Source organism: Pygocentrus nattereri, chromosome 12 (genome assembly GCF_015220715.1).
Source record: "Pygocentrus nattereri isolate fPygNat1 chromosome 12, fPygNat1.pri, whole genome shotgun sequence".
Taxonomy (NCBI): Eukaryota; Metazoa; Chordata; class Actinopteri; order Characiformes; family Serrasalmidae; genus Pygocentrus; species Pygocentrus nattereri.
The window spans coordinates 35,953,844-35,976,136 of NC_051222.1; the positions used below are offsets into that span (position 1 = coordinate 35,953,844).

At 41.4% G+C, this 22,293-nt stretch overlaps 2 protein-coding genes across 2 annotated transcripts in view; one reads left to right on the top strand and one right to left on the bottom strand.

The window, feature by feature from the left end:
* LOC108415986 (B-cell receptor CD22-like) overlaps positions 1-4,671 on the bottom strand; it is a 29,588-nt gene extending 24,917 nt beyond the window's left edge. The window contains exon 1 of the mRNA XM_037543488.1: positions 4,371-4,671. Within this exon, the coding sequence (XP_037399385.1) occupies positions 4,371-4,635 (265 nt within the window). The 5' untranslated portion in view covers positions 4,636-4,671. The remainder of the gene's footprint in view (positions 1-4,370) is intronic.
* Positions 4,672-15,325: 10,654 nt separating this feature from the next.
* On the top strand, positions 15,326-19,131 carry LOC119264735. The gene is made up of 4 exons (XM_037543485.1): positions 15,326-15,393; positions 15,715-16,791; positions 16,999-17,167; positions 18,797-19,131. Exons 2-4 carry the CDS (start codon positions 15,894-15,896, stop codon positions 18,930-18,932), a joined length of 1,203 nt encoding a protein of 400 aa, XP_037399382.1. The 5' UTR covers positions 15,326-15,393; positions 15,715-15,893; the 3' UTR covers positions 18,933-19,131.
* Positions 19,132-22,293: the final 3,162 nt, after the last annotated feature.

The following is a 22,293-nucleotide window of genomic DNA, read 5'->3' on the forward strand; positions in this document are numbered from 1 at the left end:
CAAAATCTCATGGTTTTTTTCTTTGTATATGGTTTAAAAATCTTCAACACTGATTCAACCCAAATTTGGGCCAAAGATTTCCCTTCAGTGGATATTACGTGGCCCAAATAATGCACTTTATGCTGCACGTACTGCAATTTTGTCAAAGAACTTTTGTATCCATGTTCATCCATGTTCATCCATGTCAAATCATCCACATCCTGCAAAAGCGTGCTTCCGCATGGAAATGGGAAGTCTTCCAAGTCTGCCTTTAAGGTGCTATTGTAAACGATTGGTGATTCTGCATACCCTTGTGGAAGGTGTATCCACATCCATAACTTCCCTTTAAAGGAGAATGTGAACCAGAACTGGGAGTCTGGATGGACTGGCACGCTAAAAAAGGCATTTGCAAAGTTGATTACAGAAAAATAAGTGGTATTGCTGGGCTCCTGGGACAAGGGTATGGGGGTTGGGCACCTCAGGTGCCCTAGGGTGTATGGCAGCATTTACTGCTTGTAAATCTTGCACAAATCTCCATTCATCTGGCTCCCCTGGCCCACATATCTTTTTTACTGGAAAGATTGCCATTCCAACTGGTGAATCGGGGCAAGGAACAATAACTCCTGCCTACAGGAGAGACTGGAAGATGGGTGTTATTCCCGCAATCGCTTCAGGTTTGAGTGGGTATTGTGCCTTTTTAGGTCTACAGTCAGATTTGGGTTAGACTACGACGGGTGGGGCTGTGGCCATTGGCCCCACATCATATTTCCCTTTGGCCCACAGCTTCTGTGGACCACCATTAGTTCAGGCGGTAGATTCTCAATAGTGATTTGGGGTGCTCTGACCGATCGTATAGCTGTACTGAAGCAATTGCTGGGATTCCTGAAACATGAGGCATTTTATATACCCCGGTGCTCGGACTCACTTGTACATTTCCCTGATTTTGCCAGTCCTAACGTATCTGACATTTCAACACCCATGGCCCCAAATCCTTCCCTTGTTCTTTGTCAGAGAAATGTGTGATGCCCGCACATTACCATATTTGCTAATTACATCAAATGGGTTCAAATAGAGAATTTTGAGTTTTGTTGAGTGTCACTGCAGCAGCACACTTCCTCTCCTGTCAATACAAACACTGAGTGGTTATTTCTGCTGCTCAGCCAGTCTGCCCCACACTTCCTCATATTCTGCGTCGGGCCCTATGTGTGTGTGTGCCATGCAGTGTAACTCTCCATGACTTATCACATCTACATCAACCACGAGGGGAAATGCTGCACATGGCTGAGCGAGCATATCATCTACCACAGGGGTAGGAGTTAACCTCTATTCATACATGTATAGAGGCTCTCCCACACCTGCTGACGCAAAACTGTACTCTGTTTTTATTTCTGTTCCACTTTCATCTTCTTCCAAAATCATTCCCAATTTACACGACATCTCAGCCTATCAGGTTTATAGAACATTTTCCAGAATACAAAAACCTATGGGAGAGTCAAATATCCCTTATTTCACAATCAATGAAATTATCCACACCTCTGTTGCCCTAATGGTGGTAATGGTTCGGGCTGTTAATTTAGGTTTTTCTTTTAGATCTTGAGATCTAATTGTTGGTGATGTCTCCTGAATCCACCAAAAACTTAATGATTTGTCCATTACACTTGACCTTGATTTCTGGTATTGAGGTGTATCCATGGGTGCAGGCTAACTAGTTTTAATACTTATCTTTTCGTGGTGATTTTCGTCTGTCTCCTCTGTCCTTTCCTCCTCCTCTCCTCGCCCTTGCCCCTGTCAATCCGCCTGCTGCTGACTCTGCACCAGATCTCCATTTGGGCAGTTCTGTGCGAAATATCTGATTTCCCCACAGTTAAAGCAGCCTCCCAGCCTCAGCTTATTGCCTCCTCTTCCTCATCCTCCTCTTACTCGGCCTTCTTGGCCTTGGCCTCTATTCGTCCCCCTTTCAGTTGTTTCACACTCTGCTTACACAAGGCAATTTGTCCTTCCTCCAGCTCCCTTTTCCTTTTATCCTCTTTCTCCTGTTTCTGGAATCCTGCACATTCTCCATGTGAAAAGCATCTCTTTCCATTGCTTCCAGTATACCTCCATCAGACGACCCAGGAATTGTCTGACGGCAGAACTCAGTCCATCCTTCCTAGAGCCACTTCTCTGAGTTCCATGTACGTCCATGGTCGGTACACAAGTCCGATTCCACTGTCTTGGCGGTACCTGGATCATGGGAAGTCGATGGTCGATTTCCTTCTCATCATTGTTGCCTCCTGCTATTCATTGTGCAGGGGTGGTGGGGGGTGGGATGTCTTGAATCCATCTGGTTGATAATCATCCTCCATCTCGAGCTTTGGACACTTGGGGTAGATGACTGGATGAGGAATCCCAGGGGTTATAGGCAGTGGGTGCGGAATTGTTCCCAGGGTCTGAGGTCCAGGCAGTGGCACCGTTTCACTCACGGGGCAGGTGCAGAGGATTTGGACATGGGAACACAGACAGAGGTTTCTTTAATCCTGTTTTAATACCTTCATTCCTTATATTTTCATTCATATTTTTAATATATGTTCTTTCCCTCTCGGTGGCTTCATCTCACCATTGGAAGGAAGCTGCCCAATTTACGATCTCAACATCTTTTTTCCTCTTTCCAGCACAAGCAGCACATCTTCTTTCTACACCTTTCCCTTTCTCTCTGCGTTTTCTCTAACTGCTCCAACTTTTGCTGCAGCTGTTTCAACTGGTTAATACTGAGACTTCCTCCCTTAGGGAAGCCTTCCTCATTAACCCACAGACTCGTTTGACTGAGGCTCTCCTCTTTGCTGCTACAGCAACCCATTATTATCTTCCTTTTGACATCCTACTAGTGACTTTCACTATTATAGCAGTCTTACCCTTGGAGCTCTTCAGCTCTGAAGTCAAATCAGATCGTCTGCCTGGACAAGAAGCTTTCCACTTCTACTTCTGCTTTCGGTCCATCTACCAGTGGCGCTGCAGCATTCCCCAACACAGACCTCCTATTAAAAAATCAGGCTTCTGGCCTCACTTTCTCTTTAGGAGTCGCCTCACTGGTGTCGGATAAATTCTGGATCTGCTAACAGTGCGCAAGGTATCCTGGATGAGCCCCTAAGTTGTTGAAGTTTTTGTGAATCTCCCTCTTCTCCTCTCAGGCAGAGCGATGATCAGTCTTCTGAGCCTAGGGAGGTGAACAAACTCACAAGTTCTCAGTTCACTTTCGGTTTAGACATGCAGCTCAGTTACCAATATTTCCTGTCTAAGTGAGCCAGTTCTTATCATGGCATTAAATCTGTCTTAACCACGGTTTCGGTTCCTGCCTAACTATGGCAAGACATTTCCTATTTATTCTGCTGTGCAGAATACATGTTAGCGTATGCATAAAGTTAAAGCCCTCTCCGTTCACTTGCATGTGTACTTTGTGATCTCTACTATATGTCACATAGGTGAAACACCTCATGAAACCATTTAATTATTGCATAGAAGGTCTTTAAGCAAAACCTTTAATTGTAGAAAAAACGGTCCCTCAAAAGAATATAATATAGGAGTAGCAATAAGAAGCAAACCTCAGCTTCTTCAGGAAGTGTTCCTGCAAACCTGTGTACACAGTTCAGCGCTATCAACAGAAGTTAACATAATCACTGAGGTGATTTTCCCAATGACTTGACCACGTTTTCACATTAATGGCCAGAGCTGAAAGCTGACCTCTAAGACTGAGTCTGACACCTGAACTGCAGTGTATGAGGTGGGACCTTCTTTATCAGCTAAGCAATGTTGGGTATTTTAAAGATGGAATGATTTACTGTAGAAGTGGTTTGAAGCAAACTTCTTTAGATCGAACTTGTTGGACTGCTGGACTGCTGGACTGGTCCTGTACCTCCATTTTTGCCATTTATGTTTTGGGGTTTTTTTGTATAATCTATGAGCTGAAGCCAAGCTACTCTTTGACTTATGTTATATTTTCATAATGAACAGAGTTTTATAGAAATGAAATAAAATTACATGAAGAAAGTTGTTACATTAAAATATTCCAAACAATTATTCTATATTATTTTTGATGTATTTGTTATATTTGCTTAATAATTGCTCTTCAAATTCTAAATGTTGTCAGAATATATAATGAAGTAGTAACCCAGTTAGTTTAAGATTTCTACAGAGAGGGTCAAAAGGGAAAATAAACTGAGCAGATGAACTGAATGAGGAGTAAGAGCAGATAAAATGATGTAGGAGTGAATCAGAACAGAAGCTGAACATCATTAGAGCAGATTAATAAAATCAGTGATGATAAAACAACATGAATATTCAGAGCAGTCATGAATAAACATGACTCTGAATCCAGAGCTGTGTCTTATAGCTGGACAATGGGATGATTAACTCACCTGTAACTCTGAGCTGAACTCCAGGTTTACCCCACCATCTTTCTTTTTCTACATTTGTTATGATTCTGAAGTAGAACTGATGTTCATCCTTCTTCATCACATCACTCAGTTTGAGGGAGAAGTGTTTCTGATCATCAGTGAAAAACTCGACTCTGCCTGAATAATCTGGGTCTTTACTCAGATCAGTCGGCTCCACCCCTGTGTGTTTACCCCAGAAAGTCTTTGTCACTGTGAGACCTTCTGGGTGACTAAAAGTTCCGTTCATAAACACTGTGAATCCTTTTAAAGCACAGATTTTCTGTTGGTTGTACTTCACACTCCACTCTGTTCCAAAAGCTCCTGAAACATATGATGCATGAAAGAGCTGATTACAGAGTCTGGAGCCCATAAGACAGTCAGAGTTACTGTAGCTTACAGCTTCACTTCTCTCCTCTCCAACTCCAGCAGCTACTCTACACCACTGAGCTGATTCTGAGAGAAACCACAAACCACAACAAACACGGACTCACCAGCAGTCATGAGCAGAAAGACCAGAGCAAGAGGAGGAGCCGTTCTCAATGACCTCATCACAGCAGCCTGTGGGAATAAATTATTTAATTTAATTATCAAACACATCGTTACTTGATCTTAATTTGTGTTTAACTTCTTCAAGAGGTTAAATTCATTTAATTCTGACACAATAATGAAGTCTGTTCAATTCGGTCAGTTCTTTATATTTCTCTGATTGTTTGTTATGATAAACTAACCATAAAAACAAAATATTATATCTTGAAAACGGCTGTTAAAATAACAGGTTTTGTTTAGACATTTCTGAGATTTTATGACCAGCAGGTTCTTCACAATGGAAGGTCTATACTGATCAACATGGATCACCTTCATTCAGAGCTATTCTCCCCCACAGTGGAGACTTAAGGCATCACATTTTGTTCCTTGGGCAATATCAGATCTTCATATGCATTTTATTTGCAATATATTTGTGTTTCACATACTTTCTAAGCGTCATGTGAAAATATATGTTCTCCAGACTTTCCCCCAAAAATAGTCCCACATGAGACAATGTTTAACTGAACATCTGACAAGAATACTCAAAATTTGTTCCATCATTCCCATAAACTATTAAAATCTTCTTAATTAAAGAGAAAGTCTTACTGTTCAGTAACGAGGCTCGTCTCCAGCGTCCAGACGATAAATGGTGAGAACAGAGTCAGCACTGAGATGATGAACTAGATGTGGTTCACACGTTTAACTGTAAGCTACTGCGCTCAGTTGAAATGCTCAGTTATTAATATGCATCTTCCTCTAATTGGGAACACGTGACCTTCTGAGCTGCAGCCAGAGATCTTTATCTTAAACTTCTGCACCGTCTGAATTTTCTCTCACTGAAACTGTGACTTCTGTTATTCACGTCTAGTATTACAGTTATTTAAATTAGACATGAACTGATGTAGGACCAGCTCCTCCTCTCCTCCTGCTGCTGTATGAAGCAGTAATGATCAGTGGTGTGTTTATCAGAGCTGATCTCAGTACAGTGTTACCCAGCTGATAGAATAAACACCATCAGATCATCTGAAGAACACAGTGACTGATCTGCTGCACGTTCCAGTCCCAGTTTCAACAAGCTCTCTTTGACTTGGCCCAGTCATGACCTGCATATATATATATATATATATATATATATATATATATATATATATATACATATAATAATAGCACTAGTTCTAAACAAGACCTCAGATGAACGAGATCCTGAGTGAGTATCCATACAGCAGGACCACAAATAGGTCAGCCTGTGCTGAAGGCCCTGCCGTGCCTGTATTTCTTGCCACAGCTAAATTTGGGATGCGTCAAACACTGCTTGTCCAGTTCTACACTACCATAATAAAGTCCATCATCATGTCCTTCACCTCCATCTGGTTCAGCTCTGCATCTTCACACACTGAGCTGCAGCGAACATCTCCACTCTCAAAGATCTATTCACATCTAGGATGAGGAAGAGGGTGGGACAGATCATGGCTGACCCCTCACACCCCGTCACTCTGTCTCCAGCATTTTCCGTCTCAGTGGAGACCAACAGTGAGAGCCCTAAAGACTCGGACTAACAGCCACCTCTGCAGCTTCTTTCCTTAGAATGTCATCCTCCTAAATAAGAAGACGTCGGAAGTCCCTGTACTGTAAAAAGCTGCACTTGCACTTTGTTAATCACACTTTAAAGTACAAAACCCTTTTATATACCATCACCTATTCCTTCTGAATAACTCCCACTTTCCTCTACTGTAGTCAGCGCACATGTACTTTAACCTGCGAGTGCGGTGGGTAGCGCGTCGCCTCACAGCGAGGAGGGTCTGGGTTCGATTCCCCAGCCGGGTGACCAGGGTCCTCTCTGTGTGGAGTTTGCATGTTCTCCCTGTGTCTGTGTGGGTTTCCTCTGGGTTTTCCGTGTGACTGTTATCTGTCTGTCTGCCCTGCGATGGACTGGCGACCTGTCCAGGGTGTATCCTGCCTTCCACCCGATGACAGCTGGGATAGGCTCCAGCACCCCCCTCCACCCCCCACCCGCGACCCTGAGGGAAAAGCGGCTTCGAAAATGAACGGATCTGCTGCTCAATTCTTTTAGCTCCACATACTGTAGTTATGTACTTCATTATCTCCCACTGCAAAGCCTTATATTATTTGCATATTATTTCTGTACTGATTTTTTATGTTTAAATATAGTACATACTGTATTTTTCTACTATTTTTTCTACATTTGTTTTACTCACCGTAATTTTATGTTCACACCTGCACCAAAAGAATTTCCTTGGATTGAAAACAGACTTTGATTCTGGTTCTGAAAAGTGTCGACACCAGCAGCAAAACCTCCCTAATAAAACTGGACACATTGCCTTTTTCAAACCCGGAAAAATGTCAGATACATCTGTTCGAAGATTCAGCTACGCTTGATATTCATTAATCTCATGTGTCTGATGTCACTGTTTCAACTGCTGTCTGTGCTGTTCTGACACTACAAGTAACAGCAGGGTTTCATCACCACTGGTGTGACTGTCTCTGTCTGCAGTCTGTGAACTGACCTGGAGAGGGCGCTGCTCTCACTGCTGGTTAAATTGTGGATGTTCACTGTGTGATGCTGATTGATTCAAAAGAAAAAGCTCTTTTGGCACCTTCAATCTGTAACAAATCACCTACAGGATTTCCATGTGTTCTCTTTTGTAATGAGGATAGACTGACTTATGGCATATAGAAGATACTTTTATCCAGAGCAACTTACAATTTGATCATTTTACTCAGGCAGGTGAAGGCAGTGTTAGGAGTCTTGCCCAAGGACTCTTATTGGTATAGAGTAGGGTGTTTGCCCATGCAAGGATTTAAATCCCAGTCTAAAGAGGAGAAGGCAGAGGTCCTACCCACTACACTATACCAACCTCTGTGTGTGTGTGTGTGTGTGTGTGTGTGTGTGTGTGTGTATGTGTAACAATTCATACATTTATTTATATCCAGAGAGGCTTTCGGAGTCAATAATGCAACATAATTATCATTCATTATTTATATAATAGTTAATTCATTATTTATATAATAGAAGACACAAATGAAGTAGATACACTTGTATTTATATCAGCTGTGCTTATCATCAGTGGTTATACTCTTGTTACATGTATTGTTAAAGTGTAACTACATGGTTATTACAGACACTAAGAATTTTTACTAAATTAAACTAAACCTCTTAATTCTATTGATCACTGACTATCAGAATCCTAGAACAGCACCTCGGACAGCACTGTCACCTTTACACAGCTACATCCCACAAACCTTAGACCTGCACTGCCATCTAGAGGAAGAGTTTTGATTGACACGGTTTTACAGTGTAAGGAACAATTTGACTGCAACTGAGTTACTGATGAACAGAGAGTTGTTCATGTTTCAGAGTAAAGGATATAATCTGTTTCAGCATCACGTTACATTGTGTGGGCACGGTGTAGTAAAAGAGTAATACGCACGCACATTAATCTAGATCCTAAAGGAGGAGTAAAGGTGAGATTAATTCAGACAACCAGCATTTATTTACAACCTATATAAAACAAAAATAAATCAACAACTTCTTTCTTTGTAATCCTTAGTTCAGTTTAGTGTTAGTAATTCAGTCCTTATATTTGGTAGTGTCCTTTAAGTTCCTGTTTTTCTTTTATTTGCGTTTGTTTTGAGTCGTGTGCTCAAGAAAAGAAAAAAAAGAATAAAAAAATAGCTCAGAGCCCCAAAAATAAGAACTACCCGGGTAGTGTGGTTTTGTGCACAATGTTTCAACTTTATCTGTCTGTGATGAGGGCTGGAATATGAATGGGTCCACTGTGGAGAAGCATTAAGGCATCCAGTCCAACTCGAATCAAGGGGGATATTAACATCAATATCACTTATTTTCAAACAGAAAATAACTACATCAGATCTGGTCAAACTCATTCACAACTGCAATAATCTACACAGCAGCTTACAGGGCATTACACAGTGCTAAGTCACCACAGCGCATATCACACATCGCACTAGCATGTCATGTGGTGTAACTGCCTGTTTATAATCATTTCTCTTCATTAAGTTCTGTCCTACACACAGTTTCACACTTTCTCCGATTGGTTTAGCTAATCACAGCACTCTGATACATGAGTCATCCACAACACTCACCGGAGAACATGAATTAGGGACTACATATAAATGAGAAAGAGGCAGATACCAGTAAAAATAAAGGCTGAGATAAATATACATTTTGAAAAATGAACATGTGCAGGTTCCTAAAAGAGAAAATGGTTTTGTCTGCATTGGTATCAGAAGTTCAATAACAGCCTACTGACACAAATCAGTGCAGACAGTCCAGCTCCTGAGGTGCTTATGAAGCTGTTCATGAATGTGTTTAAGTGTGTTGGGAAAAAGAGCAAAGAGGAAACTGTGCAGGACAGTTGGTCAACATGTTTAGACCCAAATGACTGACCTACAAAATGCAGCAGAAATATTTCATATTGACCTGCAGGGGGAGCTCTGACACTCTGTAACATGTAACCTTATGCCGCTCTAAGATCTAATACAACACTTTATTAGCTTTGTGCTAAACACCCAACCCAGTGACCGCACCAGTGAACGCCATCTCTTGGGGTTTTCAACCTCTTCCCACCATCTCCTGCAGCCTTTGTTGGCATGTGGGATAAACACACTGCTGCTTCACACATCTTTGATCAGTGTTTGGAGTTTGGACACCTGGAAGAAGTTTGAAACAGAGTCACTCTCCTGCTCCTGGAACAAGCTTGAAACAGAGTCACTATCCTGCACCTGGAACAAGCTTGAAACAGACTCACGATCCTGCAGCTGGAACAAGCTTGAAACAGAGTCACTATCCTACACCTGGAACAAGCTTGAAACAGAGCCACTATCCTGCACCTGGAACAAGCTTGAAACAGAGCCACTATCCTACACCTGGAACAAGCTTGAAACAGAGCCACTATCCTGCACCTGGAACATGCTTGAAACAGAGCCACTATCCTGCACCTGGAACAAGCTTGAAACAGAGCCACTATCCTGCACCTGGAACAAGCTTGAAACAGAGTCACTATCCTGCTCCTGGAACAGGCTTGAAACAGAGTCACTATCCTGCTCCTGGAACAAGCTTGAAACAGGGTCACTATCCTGCTCCTGGAACAAGCTTGAAACAGAGTCACTATCCTGCACCTGGAACAAGCTTGAAACAGAGTCACTATCCTACACCTGGAACAAGCTTGAAACAGAGCCACTATCCTGCACCTGGAACAAGCTTGAAACAGAGTCACTATCCTGCTCCTGGAACAGGCTTGAAACAGAGTCACTATCCTGCTCCTGGAACAAGCTTGAAACAGGGTCACTATCCTGCTCCTGGAACAAGATTGAAACAGAGTCACTATCCTGCACCTGGAACAAGCTTGAAACAGAGTCACTATCCTGCTCCTGGAACAAGCTTGAAACAGAGTCACTATCCTACACCTGGAACAAGCTTGAAACAGGGTCACTATCCTACACCTGGAACAAGCTTGAAACAGAGTCACTATCCTACACCTGGAACAAGCTTGAAACAGGGTCACTATCCTGCACCTGGAACAAGCTTGAAACAGAGCCACTTTCCTGCACCTGGAACAAGCTTGAAACAGAGCCACTATCCTGCACCTGGAACAAGCTTGAAACAGAGTCACTATCCTACACCTGGAACAAGCTTGAAACAGAGCCACTATCCTGCACCTGGAACAAGCTTGAAACAGAGTCACTATCCTACACCTGGAACAAGCTTGAAACAGAGCCACTATCCTGCACCTGGAACAAGCTTGAAACAGAGTCACTATCCTGCTCCTGGAACAGGCTTGAAACAGAGTCACTATCCTGCTCCTGGAACAAGCTTGAAACAGGGTCACTATCCTGCTCCTGGAACAAGATTGAAACAGAGTCACTATCCTGCACCTGGAACAAGCTTGAAACAGAGTCACTATCCTGCACCTGGAACAGGCTTGAAACAGAGTCACTATCCTGCTCCTGGAACAAGCTTGAAACAGAGTCACTATCCTGCACCTGGAACAAGCTTGAAACAGAGCCACTATCCTGCACTGTAATAACCAAATTTCCACATTAAATTATTTTTTTTCCTTTTAAATGCGAAACTGGCAAAAAAATAAACTCTGATCATTTTCCACTCAGGAGGAACATTTAGGAGGAAGTGGTTGGCAGGTTTGTGGCATAATTGAAAGCAGCTACACATTGGGGGTGGGGTGAAGGGTCTCTGAGACTCAAGACTCTTGCACTGTAAAAAATGTCCGTGAAAATTACAGTGAAAAACTGTGAAATGGCAACAGAAATAAACCGTAATGCAAGAAAAAGCTTATTGTTGTAGAATAAACATTGAATTTCCATAAATTAAAAAACGGTAAAGAAATGTTATTTTAAATTGTTTTAACATGTAAAATATATGGTAAAAAGCTGAAACGGTGACAGCATTGGACAGTCATATTAAAAATAGCACATTACTGTATTATTCACGGTGTAAATACCTTAAATAAAAAACATGCTGTCCACGATATTTTTTACTATTTTAAGATGTGAATTATAGAGTGAAAAACTGAAATGGCAATGGTAATAGATTGTAATATTAAAAACAGCATATTACTGTATAATTACATTAGGCATCAGACACTCGACAGATAAAAAAAAAAAAAAAAAAAAAGCAGCAACAGACAATGTACGTTTAACCCAGAGACTGTAAAAAAGATGGACGCTGTGTCGCCGTTCCCATTCATTCAATGAAAATGGAGCCAAAATCTTCCGCCAAGTCTGTGGTTTAACCCCCCCCCCAAAAAAAGAAGAAGACGACGAAGCGGGACTTTTCTGCGTCCAGCTAAATCAGACATCGCTGCTGAGAGAGAGAAGCAGCGAGTTCTTCGTCAGGGCGGTGGATATTTGCTTTGAAGGTGAAGTTTTTCAAAGTTGAAGCAAACTGTCAGCACGTCCGTATGCCTGTCTTTTGTTTTGCTAATGGTTTTAATTTTGTTGTTGATGATGAAATGTAAAACCGTTAAGTAAGGTGGTGTGTACACTGTACAGACTTCGTTTTTTTTCTCATTAGCTTGCAAACTATGCCCGTGCAAACTAGCCTGGCAAACCCCATGCTGTGTTGCACTGTCGTTCGTCTGGTGTTAAACGGGCAAGTTGCAAACTGTGATGCTGCAAAGTTTAATTCCCACAGAGCTTCAAAGCGATAGCTAGGCTAGTCAGGCATACTTTGTCATTATTCAAATCGGTAGCAGATAGAATTCCTCTTTACCGTTCTTTCTGTTGAGGTAATATTGTCATTTGTTTTATATTGGGCTGCTTTCAGGGTAAAAAACGTGTCCTAGGCTATGTGTGAAATTCGTTTTGCCTGAGTAGTGTTTGCACACGCTCTCACTAAGTCCATATGCATGCACAACTGTTGAGTAAAGCCAGGCATTTACTTTGTACAGACTTAATTCGCGATTAAAACTTGTATATTGTATTAGTGTGTATTTCAGTGATCCTATTGTTTTGCATAATTAATGTTGAAGCCCAGTGGGTACTAAAGAAAAATCTTTACGGTACTTCGACTAGCTAGAAATGTGGCAGTGTAATTTCTGTGGAAAGTCATTGAAAACACTGAGGGGTTATGTTCTTCATTGCAAACTTCATAGAAATGAGCCACATTGTTTGTTTAAGTGCTATGGCACATTTTTCAGGTATGGTGCATTTAAAACACACTTCTACCGCAAACACAACGTGCCGGAATCTGATGTTAATGTTGCCGCTGTTGCCGCTGGTGCTTACAGGTGCCCAGTTGCCTTGTGCATCAATCACAGCCAAACAATCAAGGATCTTTTGGGTCATCTGAAGAAACATATTGAGGAAGGACATGAAGTATGCTGTTCGGTGAGTGGATGTTCAAGTATTTTCAAAATCAAATCATCATTTACATCTCACATTTCAAGAAAACACAGAGATATTACAGACAGCAGCATTAATGACCTGTACAGAGACTTACCGAGACAGTCATCAGTTGTAGCTACGCCTACTGCTGACTCTGAAGTTACAGAGAATGAAGATGTGACTGAGACTGGTAGAGAGGATGAGGATATGGATACATCAGGAGATTTTAGTGATCTGTATTTGAGAAATGTGAGTTTGTTTTATTTGAAATTGCAGGGAAAGTTTCTGCTTCCTGCTTCAACCATTCAAAGTATTGTTGAGGAGATGGTTAACATTACGAGTTAGCCCAGGCATATACTTTGAGCAGACTTCGTTCTTTACTACAAAATGACACATCACTCTCCAATGATGACATAACTAAAGTTTGTGATTCTGTGAAAGAGTCTGATCTCTTTACTGAGTGCCACACAGGACCAATGAGGACTGTATATTCAAGAACTGAGACTTTCAAAAAAATGTTCCATTATGTGGAGCCAAAGAAATTACTCTTAGGAAGAGATGAAAATGGAAAAGACCGATTTGCTTATTATGTTCCCATCAAAGACACTCATTTGCTAGAATCTAAGCTTTGGCTAGATCAGAGTGCACATGTGACAGAACAGTCAACAGAGACGGGGGTTCTGAGTGACATTAGTGATGGTAGCTTATTTAAACAGAGCGAGTTTTTCAAGAACAATCCATCCAGTTTAAAACTTATGCTCTATCAGGATGCGTTTGAAGTTGCCAATCCCCTTGGTTCTGCAAAGGCAAAACATAAAGTGCTTGCTGTTTATGTGTCCGTTGCCAATTTACCACCACATGTGAGGTCTGACACTGACCATATGTCACTTGTGCTACTGTGCCGAGAGAATGACTTCAAAACATTTGGGCATTCAAAGGTTTTCAGTGATTTGGTGATTGACCTGAAAGAGTTGGAGGAGACTGGAATCTTGTCCACAAACGGAACTGTACGTGGAACATTATATTGTATTGCTGGTGACAATTTGGGGTCCCATTGTATTGGTGGTTTGTCAGAAAATTTCAGTTCGTCCCAGTACTTTTGTCGGTATTGCTTGGTAACGCGGAAAGATTTTCAGAGTGACGATCCGAATGTATGTGGACCAGTGCGCACAATTGACAAGTACAATTCCGCTCTTGAGCGCCTTCAAAATGAAGATGCTCCTGAAGGAGTAAAGTTTGATTCAGTCTTCAATTCTTTACACCACTTCCATGTTTGTCAGCCAGGACTGCCTCCATGTCTGGGACATGACATCTTTGAAGGCATTTTGGCATATGACATAGCGCTTTATCTGAAATATTTCATAAAGCAAAAGAAATGGTTCTCTTATTCTACTCTCAATCGACGCATTTGTCAGTTTAAATACTGTTCGTCTGATGCTTCTACAAAGCCATGCAGAGTAAAACCTCTTGCAAAAAAGCTGTCAGGACAGGCGATACAGAACTGGAATTTTCTCAGGCTGTTGCCTCTTCTAATCGGTGACAGAGTGAAAGACACAGCTGATGATGTTTGGCAGTTGACTCTGCAGCTGAAGGATATTGTGGACATGGTCTGTGCTCAGAAAATATCTGTCTCACAGGTCGCATTTCTTGACATTCTCATTCAAGGGTATCTGGAGTCAAGAAAATCTCTCTTTCCAAGCACACCACTGAAACCAAAGCATCATTATTTACGTCATTATCCAGCACTTATTCTGAAATTTGGGCCCTTGATTAGACTTTGGACGATGAGATTTGAGAGTAAGCATAGTTATTTTAAGACATGTGCAAGGAATCTGAAGAATTTCAAAAACCTCTGCTTGACTCTCTCTCAAAGACATCAAATGCTGCAGGCTTATCTTACAGCGGACTCCCTCGGCCAGGCTATTCTGTATGTTAAAGACAGTTCTCCATTCTATGTAGCACTTTACGGTGGAGAAATCCAGGATGCTGTCAGGGAGTTTGGCTTTACTGAGACAGACACAAAGGTTGCAGTTGAGATGTCCCACAAGGGTACATTGTACAAAAAAGGACAGTTCCTTGTGATCGGAAACGATTCTATGAACTTTGTTGAAATTGGGCTCATTTTGTTAAGAAATCACACAATTTATTTTGTAGTGTCAAAATACAGGACAGTCTTCCTACCTCATTTCCACATGTACTCAGTAAAGAAAGAAAATGAAGAGATATGCTGTCTTAACATTTACGACTTAGCTGATTTCTATCCATTACCTTCTTACGGGAAACATGGATACCAATTTGTTCCATTGAAACATGGTGTGTTGGCACAATAGGCCTAATTGAAACTTGAACTATTTACTAAAACTGAAACAAAACTTTTTTCTTCCATTAGAAATGGACGACCGAGACGACATCAAAAGTTCCATTTCAACTGTTCTACCAGACCTCCCTGAATCCATTCTGAATATTGTGGAGGAGACACTGCAGTCTCTGGGAGTGGGGACCATTGATGATTTCCAATTCATCCAAGAGGCTGATCTCCTGTGTGTTTTACGGCCAATACAAGCAAGAAAACTTGTAGCTTCTTGGAAGCAAACCTGTAAGTACAACTCAGTTGAAAGCACTTTACATAACCAAAGATGTCAGTGTGGTTGTTTGATATAGTTTATCATGTGTATGTAGTTAATAGCCAATTGCACATGTCAGATGCTTTCCTTTTACACCACAACAGAGCTATCAGATACAAGTTGAAATCTGTTGGCACACATTTTACTTGGTCATGCATGTTAATTTTTTTTAAACGTTATATTCTAAACTGAATACAATTCTATGCAGAATATATTTTGCCTTAAGGCCTTCGCACACCATTGCTATTGAATAACAAATGAAAATGAAGCAATCCATCGTTTTTGTTGTACAGCTCAGGGCCCTGGAACCCAAAGCCAGCCAGATGTTAACTCTTCAACTTCATCATCCCTTCTCACCTCTTCTACCTCCTCTCGCTCCTCCCTGTCACCTTGTCCATCACCCAGAAACCTGCTTAATGCCGATTGGGTTGACCACTTTGAAATTCCTACTGAAAGATTTCCTGAGGCTCTGATGCAATGTCTGGAGAGAGGCAAGAGGCCCATCCCGAGTTTAAGACGAGAAATGATCAGAATTGTTGCAGCAGAGATGATGAAGGCGTGTCCGTCTCCTACAAAGCATGCTTCTACAGAAATCGCCAAAAAGTTAGTTGGCAAGTATCCTCAGTCATTGAAGGATGTCATCGAAGGGGACGTTGTGGGGACCGGATACCACAGCCTTGTTAAACAGCTTCAAGCCCGTATAGACAACAAAAAGCGCCATGCAACCCCAAGAATACATAAACGCAAATCGTTGTCAAACTCTGACACAGATGAGGTCCCAGCAGTAATGAAAGCGTCAGTCCAGGATACGTATGGCTGTGTTAAGTGGGACATGAAGTTCATGCCAGTCACAGAAACCCTGGAAAGCCAAAATGAAAAGAAAGGAAAAATGAGGTTTCTGTGGGAACAAGCCACTTTCAACCCAGACGAGGTGAAGGAATTGATGGAATCCACGTACTATTCACAGCGTAAGGCAATTAACAATGGAACAGCTCTTCAAACACTGAGAGAAGAATGGCCTTTTTTGTTTCACGAAATTGGGATTTCTGCCCACTACCAGGAGCTAACAGGACTGCCACTGATGCAGACATTCCTGAAAAGTGTGGGAAAAAAGGGAAAACAGCTCCTAAACTTCATGGCAACTGTTTGTGCAAACAAGACCAGGCGTGTCTTTGAGACATTGACCAAGCTAAGGTTCCAGAGAGGGCAGTTGGAGGGCTGCTCGGATGATGTGAAGGATATGCTGCTTTTGCTGCTTTCCTACTTTAATGAAGACGAGGCAACCATGTTCCACTACACTGAAGAAACCAACCAGGCAGCCGACGTTCAGGTGGACTGCTTGCCGGTGACGCCATGCATCATTGTGTGTGGTAAGTGTTTTTTGTTTGTTTTCCCCCCTTTTCAGAATAATTTTACACATATGTAATATAAAAAAGGAGAGAATCTGCACACTTCAGGTATTCCTTGTGCAAAATAGCTTTACTTGAGTAAAACTAAATCCTGCACCTTTTCAACTGATGAGCAGTGATCCTTCACTACTAACAAACCTGTAATACCTGATATTTAAATCTTTACAGGAGCCTCCTGCTACAGTGCCAATAGATTCATGCTGAGCATTGACGGCAAAATTGTTAATGACAACATCGCCCAATTCATCGCTGCCATCAACGTAATGTTCGGCAGCTACTACTGCCTGAACATCCACTATCCAGTACAGTTGAGATCAACGCTGGAGTTCCTTCAGAGGTATGTGTGTGTTGGGGGGTACATTGTGCAAATGTAACAAGCAATGGGTAGAAATTGGAGGTAATAACCAAAATACGCCCAAAAAAACCACTTCACCCACTGAATTTTCTCAGGTAGTGCTACTCATCCAAGATGGCACATCAATGTGTGCTGTGGAAAGAAGGTTTGCTCTGCCCCCCAGCAGTGTCCAGAGCATGGAGGACATGCCAGGACATGCCAGTACATCAGTGCACATGGAGGAGGCCATAGAACGGGTTACAACCCAGCAGCGGGATCGCCATCCCCTTTCTTGTGCCAGGTGGCAGAGGAAAATCACTACAAAATGAGATTTGCAGTCCACTAATGTGAATGTTGATGGTCAAATGATCAGAAACTGACTTTATGAGGAGTGCATGAAGGCCTGGTATCCACACCTGGGGCCTGTGTTTACCCTCCTCATGAAGTCTGTTTCGGATCATTTGAACCCTCACATCAGTGGCCTGCAAAGCTAATTTTTGCAGGGCTCTGGCAGTGCTCTTTCGGTGCCACCTTGTTCAAGGAAGGAGATGGTGATCTCACTACTGTCCTATGGCCTCCTCCACGTCGCCTGATGTACTGGCATATATCCTGGCATCGCCTCCATGCTCTGGACACTATGCTGGGGGACACGGCAAACCTTCTTTCCACAGCGCACATTGATGTGCCATCCTGGATGAGTAGCACTAGATGATCAAATTCAGTGGGTGATAAACATCGCCTCATTGTACCTCCAGGGTTGGGACACTGACAAAATTTACTTGTGACCAAAAAATCAGCCAGAAAGGATGAAAAAAAGAAAGAAGCTGTGGCCATCACCTGCAGAATAACACTGTTTTTGGGGCTTGTTTTGGTTATTTCCTTTAATTTCTACCCATTGCTTGCTAAATGTGCACAACAGTAGGCACAATGGATTCACAACGAGTGTTTCTTGGACAGGCTTGTATCACAGAAGTATGCCATTGCATTGTTTTGGTGTTCTCTTTATTTAATGGCTTGTTCAGCATCATTTCTGCACAATGCACTTTGACCTTTAAAGTGCACCATTTTAAATATTTAGCCCCTTTTCTGAATTGTCTGCAATAAAGTAGAGTGGTCCTCACCTTTTTATGTTTGCAACTGTCTCCATTATTTGGCTAAACCAAGCAGCAAACATCAACAAAATTGGTGAATACCACTCCACTTTGTTAAAGACAATTCAGAAAATGGGCTAAATGTTTGAAATAGTGCACTTGTCCTGTTCATTACAGCATTGCCATTCAGTGCTTTGCCCAGGTCTTGGTTAAGCACTTTGTTATACGGCTTCTTGAATGTTGTGCTTTAGATAATAGTTGCGGTACCCTAAGATGTTGGACATCACACAGCTCCTGCCGCACAAAGTGATACAGCTGGAGTGGATGCTCTTAATGCTCCCTGTGTAGAATGTGATCATGATGGGTGGTGGGGCACTGGCTTGCTTCTGTTTGCGCAGGAAGTAGAGGCACTGCTGGGTTTTCTTGTTCTGTGTAAAATACCTACCTTTTTCTCTGTTATCCATGATGTCGGTACTCAGGACACCATGTGTATTTGGGTGCTTCAAAAACAACTAAGTTTTTTTTTTGTTTGTTTACATAGGTGTTTCTTCAACATCAATCCAGAGAGGGGTACAAAGGTTGAGATGAAAAAAACCAAGAAGCAACTGACGGTAAACCCTAGGGTCCTTACCCTCATCTCTGATCTAGCAGATCATGAGTGGAGAGAGACTAATTAACAGTCTGGATACCCACTCCAGCAATGCAATAGCTTCATAGGCACACACACACACACACACACACACACACACACACACCGCAACGACCCACACACTCTGCCCTGCACTTGCCCCACTTGCCCAAAACTTATTTTGTCCTTTTTTTGTTATTCTGTTTTTTCATACATGTTCGGATTTTATTGCTGTTTATTGCTGTTAAGTCCTGCTTGAATAGCGAGTGTACTTACTTTTGATTTAACAAAAATGGAAAAACAGGTCATTTAAGTTATATTATTAACCTTACTTTTCTTTTGTAAACTCAACAGATGTTGTATTTAACTTACTCTATGCACAGTTTGGAAATAACTTGTGTGCTAATCAAAATATTGTTGAAAATGTTACGTTTCAAAAGGGGTGTGCTCATTAATGTATATAATGAGGGCATTTTATATAATGTAGCGAGTCTTTGTTGGCTCCTGGATTTCGGTGATAATCTGACATCCACAGTAACTATTTGTTTTTTTTATTTTGAGATGTTGGGGTTGTTTGTTTATTCTATTTTTTCATCCTCAAAATTTGATACAGGTTCGGAGATGTTTGGAGATTTTATTGCTGTTGTTTTTAAGTCCTGCTTGAATAGCTGCCTACTGTGTTATACAGTAAACACCGATAATGACTGCACCCATTTTGAAAAGTAACATTTTGAACAATATTTCAATAAGTACACGTTATTTCCAAAATGTGCGTAGAGTAAGTTTAATACAACATCTGTTGAGCTTACAAAAGAAAAGTAAGGTTAATAGTATAGCATAAGTGACATAGTGTTCCATTTTTGTGCAATTATGGTGGTGCAAAAGTGAGTGTACTTACTTTTGATTTAACAAAAATGGAAAAACAGGTCATTTAAAGTTGCACTGTGTAGGAAGGTGGCCAGAGTAGGTATCACAACTATGCTGCTCGTTGAAACAGTGCTGTCTACTGCCATTTTAATCTTTTCATGAATATTTAATAAATAATGAACTAATATTCACTAGTATGACCAAAGTACAGTACGTTTTGCAGCTAAACTGTCTATTTCTGGATATTCAAAATAGTGGACAATGGGGAATATCCCCCTTTTCATGTATGAAAAGTGCAATTTGGTGGTGGTAAGTACTCTGAAAAAGGTAACGGTAAATGAACTACTAAAAATATTACACAGTGCACCTTTAAGTTATATTATTAACCTTACTTTTCTGTTGTAAGCTAAACAGATGTTGTATTAAACTTACTCTATGCACATTTTGGAAATAACGTGCTAATCAAAATATTGTTCAAAATTTAACTTTTCAAAATGGGTGTGGTGTGCTCATTAATGTATATAATTAGGGCATTGTATATAATGTTTGTTTGCTGATTTTAGTGATCTCCGCAGTCACTTTGTTTGTTTGGAGACAATAAAAAAATGGTTTGAATAGCTGGCTTCTGGATTTAATATTGGTAATAAGTGTAATGTTTTTGCCCGCCTTCTAGTAATATTGTGACATCCACAGGTGCTGGTAATTCATTGTAAAACTTATTTCAGATTTTAACAGGACTTGACCCTAAAATGAGGTAATAAATGATGTGAAATGGATGGGAATTCCCCTTAAAAGCAACAGTTATAAACTGTGAATTAAACAGTCATACTGATGAGCCACACAATTGTGCTGTTGTTTTAGCAGGAATAAACCATAAAAAATGGTAATAATTTATGTGGAATTGATAGAAATTCACCTTAAATGCAAACGGTTTATACTGTGAATTAAACAGTAATAAAATAATTGTGCTGTTGTTTTAACAGAAATTGACCATAAAATAGGAAAGTAAATGCTGTGGAATGGATAGTATTTCACTTAAAAAGCAACAGGGTAACATTGTGAATTGTACAGCTATACCATGAGCCTATATACAATTTCACCGTTATTTTAACAGTAACTCCCCTTTATTGGAACTTTTTTAAACTGTTGTTTTAACAAGTGTTAATATACCTTACCGTAAAGCCATATACAAGATCACTGTATTTTTTACAGTGAAAAAATGGCAACCACAGCTGCCAGTTTTTCACCGTAAATTTGACAAGATTTTTTTTACAGTGTGTCACAGACTCTTACTGGAGCATTATCTTATAGGACACTGCATAGTGTAAACTAACCAATGAGATGTTCTAACATGACCATATCATCTCGGTCATCAACTCGTGGTGGGTTTAAACTTTCACATCTATGTTTAGTTTGAGGTGATTCATCACTAAAACAGCAACCTGAAGCAGTGGGTTTGGTCACATCCAGATGAAGAACAGAAGATTTTCTCTTATTCTCACACATTATGAGAAATTATTACTCAGCATTAAGTAATATCTCAGCATAATGTTTCTATGTGGCCTTTCAGTCACTCATAATCTACAGTACAGAATATTATTTTTAATATCTGAACCCCTGAAAAAGCATTTTCACAGTATTTTATATGAGCTTCATCACTGTGTCCTTCTCAGCTGACTTATCCAGTATCTCTTTGCTGGCTGAGTAAGCAGATACAGGATTTTTTTTCCTTCCCAATCAGAGCTGTAACTACATTAAATGGACACAGAGGGCAGTCAGTTCAGACTCAATGCCCTTACAGGTCCAGACACAGAAAATATAAATATATTTCCCTGCTGAAGTGAAAAGTCTGCTTTGTTGGATAAAGACATTCCAGTTCAGTCTGGATCTGCTGAAGATCAGAGATTATCTCTGGATGACGACACAGCAGCCAGAGTCTTCACCATCACCATCACCATCACCATCACTGAGACCAGAGGATGGAGGAACATACTGGGGGACTAAACCACTTCCTGATGTTAGAAACTCAATTTTTCCTGTTTTGATCAGTGAGTTGTAAATGCTAAAAAGTTTTTTTTTGTGGTGTCTTTATTTTTATTTTGACTCCTTAAGCTTTACTGCGGGCGGCGCGGGCGGCGCGGTGGCGTGGTGGGTAGCGCTGTCGCCTCACAGCGAGGAGGGTCTGGGTTCGATTCCCCAGCCGGGTGACCAGGGTCCTCTCTGTGTGGAGTTTGCATGTTCTCCCCGTGTCTGTGTGGGTTTCCTCCGGGTTCTCCGGTTTCCGGTGTCTGTCTGTCTGCCCTGCGATGGACTGGCGACCTGTCCAGGGTGTATCCTGCCTTCCGCCTGATGACTGCTGGGATAGGCTCCAGCACCCCCCACAACCCTGACGGAGAAGCGGCTTAGAAAATGGACGGACGGACGGACGGACGGACGGATGGATGGATGAGCTTTACTGCTGCCTCCACCCATGTTCACCTTCAGTGCAGACACAGCCATACAGGTATGTACTCTCTGTCTCAGTCTGTGTTCTTACTCACTTA